This window comes from Acomys russatus, chromosome 8, assembly GCF_903995435.1.
Source record: "Acomys russatus chromosome 8, mAcoRus1.1, whole genome shotgun sequence".
In the NCBI taxonomy this organism is placed as follows: domain Eukaryota; kingdom Metazoa; phylum Chordata; class Mammalia; order Rodentia; family Muridae; genus Acomys; species Acomys russatus.
In genome coordinates, this window is record NC_067144.1 from 64,056,045 (window position 1) to 64,066,575 (window position 10,531).

At 44.4% G+C, this 10,531-nt stretch overlaps 1 protein-coding gene across 1 annotated transcript in view; it reads right to left on the reverse strand.

The window, feature by feature from the left end:
• App (amyloid beta precursor protein) overlaps positions 1 to 9,930 on the reverse strand; it is a 220,432-nt gene extending 210,502 nt beyond the window's left edge. The window contains exon 1 of the mRNA XM_051150165.1: positions 9,718 to 9,930. Within this exon, the coding sequence (XP_051006122.1) occupies positions 9,718 to 9,774 (57 nt within the window). The 5' untranslated portion in view covers positions 9,775 to 9,930. The remainder of the gene's footprint in view (positions 1 to 9,717) is intronic.
• Positions 9,931 to 10,531: the final 601 nt, after the last annotated feature.

Below are 10,531 nucleotides of genomic sequence, written 5' to 3' on the forward strand. Positions count from 1 at the left end.
TTAAAAATGAAATATAGTGGGAAGAGGAACAAATGAGGCCAGTAACTATAAAGACGCCGTGATGACACTCACAGACTGTATTCTAACCTCAACAATCAATCTTTTATGCCTCAGTGGTAGAGTACCTACCTACCTAGTATGCACAGATCCCAAGCACAGAAAATAACAACAAAAACAAAGTTTTATTGCTTCATTAATTTTAATATAAAATATCAATTATGTATTTCTATACATATCAATATTTATTGTAGAAATGTTCATAGTAGCTAAGTTATGGAACCAACCCAGGTTCCAACAGAGGAGTGGGTAAAGAAAATGTGGTGTACATGCATAGTATAATTTTTTCAGTTCATAAAGAGTGAAATCATATTGCTTGCAAGAAAAAAAACCCAAAAAACAAAAACAAAAACAAGGCAACAACAACAAACCCACAAAGGAAACTGGAAATAACCACCCTAAGCTAATTAGGCCAATTTCAGAAAGATGGATTTTTGTATGTTTTCTCTTGTTTGTGCTTCCCAGATCTTATGTGGATATATAAAAGCAAGTACGTGTGGCATGAAAGTAGAAGTGAAACTGTCTAGGGGAGCCAAGGAAGCTAACTGGGGAAAAGAAGGAACTAAGAGAAGAAATGGAGGTGAAGGAAGGAGAGGAGAGGGGAGGGGAAGAGAGAGGAGGGAAGAGATGAATGTCCTCAACAAACAGCATATATTGCACGAAAATGTCCTCATGCAGCACAGTTCTGTACACAATGAACATACACATTGAAATGTATTTAACAATAATTTCTAAATAACTAAGAAATGTGTGTGTATAAAACATTAATTGTAATTCATTAAAAAAAAAAAAAAAAAAAAAAAAAAAAAGGTTGTGCAGACAAAACAAACCAGAACCAATGAGATTTGGGTAAGCAGGGGTGAAAGGGCACACCTGAAACACACAAATATACCTCCAGGGTAAGATTACGCCTTGTGTTTATTGTCCTGCAAAATGTCTCCATGGGGTTAAGATATATGACTGCCATTAAAGCTTTGAAACGTGGCAGAGTGACAAGAGAGATAAAGCATTTCTTCACTTAACACAAATGACTCTCTGTGATGGATCTCTTCCTCTGCTAAGCGTCCTGTCCTCTAAGGCTGAGGAGTACTGTACCACTGTCATTTAGCAAGTCTCGTTATTTTCAGTGAAGATGAAGATAGTATGTGGCTCTCTAGAAGCTGAGCGCACAAGACAAATTTGATTCCCTGAGGGGGAAAATATCAGACAAAGAACAATTTCATGACTAAGAAATCACCAAACACAAAGAATTGTCTTAATAGTTTCTGGGTTAAAATTTTAATCAGAGATATCTTTTGAACTGGAGAGGAGAGATTCCAGTCCCATCCTGTGTCCATCGCTGAACTTGGCTCAGGATCCACGGTTTACAAAAGCATCTCTGACGTATTTCATTTACTCATCTAGTATATGTGCTCACTGACCTTATACCCACAGGCCTGAGAGCATCCCTCCTTGCTCCCTGTAACCACTCTCAGTAGGGTGGACACTATATATGGATTCTGAGTTTCAGTCAACCAGACCCAACCTCTATCCAAAGATGACACAGCTGGTTAACCAGAACCCACCAGGACTCCTAAGGCCTTGTTGTTTGCAACCATAATTTAACCACAGAATCCTCAGTTTTATTTACCAAAAGTTTCAAATATCATTAGACTAATTTTGACACAGAGAGAAAAAATGGAGCATGAGCTAGCTAGCCTGCTGATGCATTCTAAGTGTATTTTTAACCGAGTCAAACATAAAAGACATGATAGCCCTAACACAGCAGTTATATAAACTCATTTGATTTTGAGTTGGATTTTCTTATAAGAAGGCTGCCTTTATATCCTGTCTTGAGTGAAGTCATTTGTGCCTTCCATGCTAGGACCAACATTCTTTGGCTGGCATTTGAATCTTCTACTTCTGTTCCGATGACAAAGCCTGATTACTCAGTTTTATTGAAAAGGATTAGCTGAAGACTAAAATAAGCCTGTCCATAGCTGCTCACATGCATCCAAAGGCGTCCAACTAATATCGTGTTAATAATCAAACCAGTGCAAAAACTGGCTCAATATTAAACACATGAAAGCACACACAGAATTAGAAATGAGTATTTTCCATTTACATAAACCCTGAACATTTCTGTTCTGTTTCAGTTTTTCAATGACCATGAATCGTTCTACTATTTTTTAAAATCCAGTTGAAATAGAAAAATCACATTATTTAGTAAATTATATTTCATAACAGGTGTTCAAAAAACTTTTACCTGTGCTGTGTTTCACATTTAAGTTTATTTGTTTTCGTTTTTGGAAATAGTCTTGCTATGTAGTTGGTCTTGAACCTGTGACCCTCTACTGGTATTTCCTCAGTGCTGGGATGCCAGGCACTTGCCACATCTAGGTAAATTCATTCATCCTTGTGTAGAATAAACTGCCAAGTTCCTTACTCTTAATATATGAGTTAATTACTCTAATAAGTAAAATATCATGAAGATTATTTAGCTTTCCATAACTAAGTATTAGAAAAGTATATTCATTTTCTATCCTCCTATGAAAGTAGCAACAGTTAGTTATGATGGTACATCAAGTACATATCAATACATATTAATTTATCTATTTGTTTTAAGGATATTATATTTTAAACAATTTAATCCATAACAGTGATAAATACTACCATCTCCATTTTACAAAAGCACAGAAATTTAACCATGGCCAATAAGGTGAGGAGGCAGCATTTGGAATGCCTGCTAAAGCAACCTTCCCCCATTTGGTTTCTGGATCCATGTGTTAGAGTTTTACATCATAAGTATTAACCCAAAGGCCAGTGAGTTAAAGCCTTTGTTTTCGGAGGGCCACTGTTGGGGTAGAAGGGCATTGAAGAGATGGGGCTGCTTGGAAACTTGGCATGCTGGTCTCCTCTCTTTGTCTTCATTGCTTCCAGGCAGGCTGGCATGCCAGGAGCAGCTGCATCTATCACATATTCCCTACCATATGCTGCCTCACAACAGACCCATAAAAGTAGGAGGCCAACCTATTATGTACCTCCACACTGTGAACCAAGTTGACTGTCTGAGGAATTGTGTCACGGCAGCAGAAAGCCATGGGAAATGCTGCCTCTCTAGACATCTGAGAAACATCCAATGGTTTAACATTACTGGACTAACATTAAATCCACATTACAAATGGGATCTTTAAAATCTCTCTACTTGCCAGGCAGTGGGGGTGCACACCTTTTAATCCCAGCACTTGGGAGGCAGAGGCAGGCGGATCTCTGTGAGTTCGAGGCCAGCCTGGTCTACAGCTTGAGCTCCAGGACAGCCAAGGCTACATAGAGAAACCCTGTCTGGAAAAACCTAAATAAATAAATAACCGAACAACAAACAAATAAACAAACTCTACTTGGGACTGGAGGGTGGGGGAGGCATTAAGAACAATTCTGTTCCTTCATAGGACCTAAATTCAGTTGGCTGGCAACTACCTGTAACTCCCAACTTCAGGTAGATCCAGGGCCCGTCCGTGATCTCCACAGGTCACTGCACTCATGTACCCACAGCCACACACATACTCATCACTTTAAAATGATAATTCAAGTAAGTATTTAAAGCACTGAGCACTTTCCTGTTTCATGATATATACTCTGTCTGGTTCTAGCTCAATCTCTACTGCATACCTCTTCAAAGTATGGCCACACAGAGACACAGCTGTGTGAATGAATCTGTCTTCCAGCTACTCAGGAGACTGAGGCAAGAGTCTTGAAGGAAGGAAGTTCAAAGTCAGCTTCGGCAACACAGTAAAACCCTGTTCTAATTTGGATTCTGTTGCTGTGGTAAAACTATAGCCGAAGGTAAGTTGGGGAGGAAAGGATTTATTACATCTTACACACTGCAGTCCATCAAAGACAGCCAAGGAGAGGAGCTCACGTAGGAACCTAGAGGCTGGAACTAAAACAGAGGCCATGAAGAAGTGTTGCTCACGAGCTCACAGTTTCCTTGGCCTAGTGGTACCACCCATATTGGCTGGGCCCTCCCACATCAACCATAAATCAGCAAAACGACCCATCCCTTCAGGGCAATCTGATGGAAACAATTCCCAGTTGAGGGTCCCTCTTTCCAGGTAACTCTAGCTTATGTCAAGTTAACAAAAACTAACTAGAAAAGATCCCCATTAAAAAAAAATAAATAAATCTAAATAAAATATCTTCTTTGCCCACTGCTGCAGCTGGGATCATCTGGTGAACCAAGTACTCTGTAAAGTCTTTTATAATATAATATATATATATATATATATATATATATATATATATATATATATATATATATATTTACTTTAAAAAAATAAGTTACTACAGCAGTCATTCTGATCCAGCATTGGGAAAATTCAGATCTCAAAGGTGGTACCAGTCAAACTAGGCAGGACAATCTGAAGGAAAAAATTCACCCAACATTTTGTTTCGGGGGGGGGGGGCAGGTTCAAGACAGGATTTCTCTGTGTAGCCTTGGCTGCCCTAGACTCCCTTTGCAGACCAGGCTGGCTTTGAACTCACAGCCTGCCTCTGCCATTTTTTTTCCAATAATAGTTGTCTCTTTCAGAAACAATCCTTACCTAACTAAGGAAAGGGCTAGGAAACATTCCCTCTTCAGGAATGCCTCCATTTGCAAACTGAATCTGAAACATAATACACGTAATTGCTTCTACTTGCTACTCATTCAGAGAGCATGCTCACTCCCTCCCTCGTGTAGCCTTGCCAGCCAGCCAGTCTCTCTTTCTCACCCACTCATGAGGATAGATAGGACGTGGAATGTAAGATGTAGGAAGCTACAGCATCCATGAGCGAGCGCTTGCAAAAGACAGTATATCAATCTGTACTCCATGGGTCTAGATCTAGGATCCCAGAGTGAAAAGGAAAAGACGTCACAGTTGTGTAAACAAACAAACAAACAAAACCAGAATAAAAACCAAAGCCCTAAGCCAGGTTAAGGCTTAGAAGCTGAGAGCACTGACGGCTGGCCAGGCCCTCACCAATGCAGGTGTGTGCTATGTGAGGCAGGTTTCCTGCAAGACCACAAGGCGATCTAGCCCAGTGGGTCAGATGTGACTGCAGCCCTGGCTACAGTGATAACGTCAGGACACAACAGCTTTGAAGGGGAGACGAACTCGGTGGGAATTAGAGCTTGGCTTTCCTCTGCCTGGTTCGGTCTTTCTTGTACAGCCTAGCCTCCATGGCATTACTTGGCTCCTTTGTTTTCAACACAGCTTGATAAATCCTGAATGTGGTTCAAATTGGTCCATCTGTAACTGGCCTCAAAAATCACAGTTTCTATTTTTAAATTGCCCAGAGATGTTTTTCCCCCCTTTAATGTCAATGTCCAGGCCTCGCTCCCAGGGATTTCTTTCTGATATACCGGATGGAACTCTGGGAACATTCTTGAGCTTTCCTGTATTGTTTTGTCTTCATCTCCGTGATTCCTCAGGATGGGGATGTAGTTGAGTGGTAGAGCACGTGCTCAGCATGCCTAAGTCTCCATATGTGGTCCCAACACCACACACACACACACACACACACACACACACACACACACACACACAAATGCAAGAAAGAAAAGAAAAAGAGAAAAATAAACCTTCATGATTCTGTTGTGCAAAATAGGACGAGAAGTCACGATTAACCTTACAGAAGCACTCTGAAGAACTGATTCTCTCTTCCCTCCTCATTGCTGCACAGTAACCCTCCCTCCCTGCCGTGGCTTTCTCCACTGATTAAGATGGAGCTAGAGATACTTCCCGGCTGCTTTCAGCCCTGACCTCCTTCAAATTCTCCACCCAGCTCCAGAGTCCTGCCTACACCTGAGTTTCTGTTTATTGTCTGTCTTCCCTGGATGAACGCAAGCTCAGTGAAGGGAAAGACGGTTTGGGTTTATGTAAAGGATAACCAGAGCTAGAGGCAGGATTTGGCCTAAAAAATAAATCAGTAATATTTTCCCTAATGAATAGATGAGGAGATGAATCAAATTGAATTCCACATTTGTTCTCTCTTTCGCTACGTCTTTCTTTCAGTATGTAAGGTCTTATCTGTGCCTTGCTCTAAAGCAAGCCCAGAGAACACACATGAGACAAAGGCCCTGCTTGTACACTCTGGTGTCTGTGTGTGAACAAATCAGAGCTCGTGAAGATACTTAACCTTCACTCCCCAGAACTGGGACACAAACCTGGCTGGAAACTTACAACCAGGAAATACCCAGAATTATCTACTCCTATTGACCCTTTACTCTTTTTAATTATTAGATATTTCTCCTGTAACACTTTCTCAGTATACCACTTACTGGTACTTTTCTGCTTGATCTGTCCTTTCTTTCTTTCTTTCTTTCTTTTTTTTTTTTTTTTTTTTTTTTTTTTGTACATAACACTCCTATTTTATAATTATGTGCAGGTTATATTCACACTACAATACTTCTGTACCTAGTGTGGGGATGAGTGATAAAGTATATGCAGTCAAATAAATGTTACATTCTAAGGCTTGATATTAAAGTATATTTGTGCAGATCCATCTTGACATAACAGGAAGGTATTATAAAAAGAAACATATTCATGAAAATGCCTTGTAAACCCCAAGACAATGTTTTTGCAGAAATAATGTACGTTTTATTAAGTACCTTTTTCTTCACTTCTGTATATACGTGGGATGACTGACAATCTTCATTGACACACAGATACAGAAAACTGATGTGTCATACATAAACAGTAAACTAAAAACAGGGACCCTGTAACAGTAACAGTGTACCTTAACCATAGAGATTACTCCACCCTCCTTCAACCCAGGAGCCAGTGGACACAATTTCCCTCCATTTATTTTAAATCAGCCTTTCCTAATTTAGTTTTGTGATCTTGTATATGGCTTTCCATTTCCTCGGTTGCATATTTTAACTGCTCTGCAGGTGTCATGGGGGAATCCTATCGCTTGGGGTGAAAAGAAAGAAGCCTTTATAGCCTGCCAGTGATCATGGCTTCCTACTGACAAGCAGGAACAGGGGACTCCTGATGGATCACCACCAAAATCTCAGCTTCTCTGTCTGTATTTAGGCTACTGCCTTCTGAGCCGCGGTTCTCAGCAGCAGGTTTCCAGGCAGCGAAGGAACCACCAAGGCAAGTTGATGGTTGGCTCCACACAAGCAAACTCGAGTGTGAGCCCATCACAGTCTGTTTAAACGTACGCCTCTGTTCAGCATGCCAGGAGAAACAACGCCAAGCCAGGTATGGACTATGCCCCGGAAGATGAGGCCCCAGCATCTCATCGTTACCCTCAGTCACATGACTCTTTGCCGAGCCACCTGCAGCAGACCTATTTTCTATGATTTACAAAAGGCAGCCGACTGGTAATTCCGTGGCTTCCGTGGACACAGAGCTGCACAAGTCTGTGCAGCATCATTAGCGTGAATTACCGATCTTTCCATTGATTCACAAAAGGTACTAATGTGATTCTCACATTTACCCTTTAAAGGCGATGATACCCACAGGATAATCTCCAAATGTTTGGCAGAAAAAGGATATGCAATTGCACAAGCCAAAAAATAAATCCAGTTCATCTTGGCCCATATTCTTATTCTCTTTATACAAGTTACCAAAAAAAAAAAAAAAAAAAAAAAAAAACTCAAAAAAAGTAAATATTTGAGTTTTGACATGAGCTCTAAAAAATAGTTATGCTTTTAGTTCTTGGTCATGTTTCTGTATAATAAGATAATAGATAATTTGAAAGACTGAACGGTTACACAACTAAAATTTCAGGTCATTGGAGAAGTCAGAATCTCCTTGGTTAAACAGGTATTGAAAAATGGAACACTAAATTCTTGGCTCTTAAAAGACTTGTTTTAACCAGTCTGAGATGATTTACAGATCCTGAAGCTACTTGTGGGGGAAAAAAATCATAAAGGGAAAAAAGTTCAATGACCTTGTAAATTAAGGACTAAGAACTAAAAGAAAAAGAGAGAGAGAGAGAGAGAGAGAGAGAGAGAGAGAGAGAGAGAAAAGTACTAGTGTGATAGCCTGAACAGTCCCCACGGAATTATAGGAAAACACTCGTCCAGAAATTGCTTTTTTTTCCCCCCTTTTTCTTTTCTTTCTTTCTTTCTTTCTTTTTTCTTTTCTTTTCTTTTCTTTTTTTTTTTTTTAATTACTATGAGGTAGTGGGGAAAAGAAAGGGCATGACGGGGAAAGGATATTATTACAAATGCTTAGATGGTGAAAGGGGAACAAGCTATGCAAAATAAAACCAGCTGCCACAAAACAACTTCTAGGCATCTTTGGATAAAAAGGAAAACAACCCTTTGGCTGGATGTTGGGAGAGTTGGACGAACGGGGAAGACTTGTGATATACACCTAGTGGGTGGATTTCACAGGCTGCAGTCTCCACACAGCTTTTCTTTGCTGCACTGCAGAGGCGCCATCTTCTCAGTCTTAATCTTCACTCTATTCAATCCTTTTATCTGCACCCTTTAAAAAAAAAAAAAAAAAAAAAAAAAAAGGACCCTCCCCAGCTTCCTGCACCCGCCCCCCCCCCCAAGGATGACTATGCTAGAGTGCCCAGAACCACTTCGGTGGAGGCCGCACCTTAATCAGACAAACACCTCCTTTGATGCACAGGAACCCCAGCCTCCCTCCCACCCGGCACTGCCCTTTCCAGACGCTAGCCTCACTCTGGGCTCTCCCTCTCTCTCTCTCTCTTTCTCTCTCTCTCTCTGTCTCTCTCTGTGAGAGGACTTTGCAGGACTGGCACCAAGCAGTATCAGTGATGCAGGGGTGAGAGGCCGCGGGGTCCTAGCAACGCACCCCCGGGTCCTCGGGGGCAGACGCGCAGCGAAGGCAAGAGAGCCGTGGTGGCGCACAAACTACCATGGCTCCGCCACCGCGTCCTGGACGGCGAGGGCGGGGTGTCGCTGCTTTTGTTCCCGAGGACCTTCTCGGTCGCGGGGAGAAACTGGAGGTGCGACGGAGAGTCCGGGACGTCCTGGCTGAGAGACGGTGCCGGGTGGCCGCGGCTCTCCGATCCTTCCCTACGCTTGCAACTTACACAAAAAAGGGAGACTCGGAAATGCACAAAGTTTGCCTGAGGAAGGCTGTGCGCGACCCCGCGCCCGCTCCGGGGAGGGTCGCTGCGCAGGCAGCCGCCGCCCGCGGCCGCCAGCTTCACAGCAAAGACGAGCGGGGGTGGGAAGGGAAGATGAGCCGGGTGCTCCCCCAGCGTCCAGAGCTGCCCCGATTCCAACCCAGGACCCCAGGGAAGGGGAAGGGCGGCGATTTTCTTGCGGGGCACTGAATCCTGAGACGCTACGCTTTCGGTTTTCCACACGTGTCCCCTTCCCCCACGAACTGGGTGTATCTCGCATCCCCGAGACACGCTCTCAAGGAAGGGAGGAGTCAGGGTCTGCGCTCAGGCTAGTCCCCCTCGCCCTCCAGCTCCGGGCTGGCGCGGTTATGGGGAGCCCTGAGCCTCACCCGCTCCCTCTCCACTAGTCCGGCAGCGCGTCCCCGGGCAGGGCTGGGCCGGAGACGCCGATGCGCCAGGCGCCCGCCAGGAACGAGATACCCATGACAGTCCCCCGCGCCTCAAGATTCAAGCTTCGTGGTGGGGAGGATCGTGTCCTCCCGGAGCCCGCTTCCCTTAGTCTCTTTCCCAAGGCGCGGCACCCACCTCCAGAGCCCGAACCGTCCAGGCGACCAGCAAGAGCAGTCCCAAGCTGGGCAGCATCGTGATCCTCTGTAGGGCACCGAGTGCTCTGTGTGCAAGTAGAAGATCCGCCGCGCCCTGGCTGTGTCCGCGTCGCCGCCGACTCCGGTGGCCCCCGCACTCGCTCTGCTCCGGGTGCTCTCGCCTCCCGCCGCCGAAGAAACTGACAGAGCTGGAGCGTGGCGGCGGGGCTCGCAGTCGGAGAGTCAGCTGATCCCGCCCACCCGCTTCGCCACCCGAGAGAGACCCCTAGCGGAACCCGGGAAAGCTGCGCCCGAGCGCAACCGGAGGCGACCCGGACCGGGCGCCCACAGGTGCGGCGGCGTCTTGGGCTCTCGCGTGCGACTATGGGACCCGCACCCCGAGTGGGCTGTGGGACACGAGCCCCCAATGGGCTCTGGGAACTATGGGAGGAATGATCTGGATCAGAGAGAGGGACCCGCAGACGGAGGAAGGTGAATCCGAGGACGTTTGGGTTCCAGGAAAGTCGGGTGTGCTCTCTGCTTGTCCCTGTGAGCTTGAGTCATTCGACCCCGCAGGCCTCTCTGGAATGTGGTTGAGGAGCTACTGCTGCGATTCCTGCATTTTCGTCCACAGTTTGTTTTCTCTGTTTGGAGAGGTGGAGCAAGGCCGAGAACATTAGCAAACCAAACAGAATTTCTTTGCGAGAGGCAACCTCCACCTCCAGCAACCCGAATTTTTGTCGTTAAAATGCACCGGAGAATGGCACAAGACCTAGGACACAGAACGACCCATTTTTTTCTTTGTCTTTGGAGTT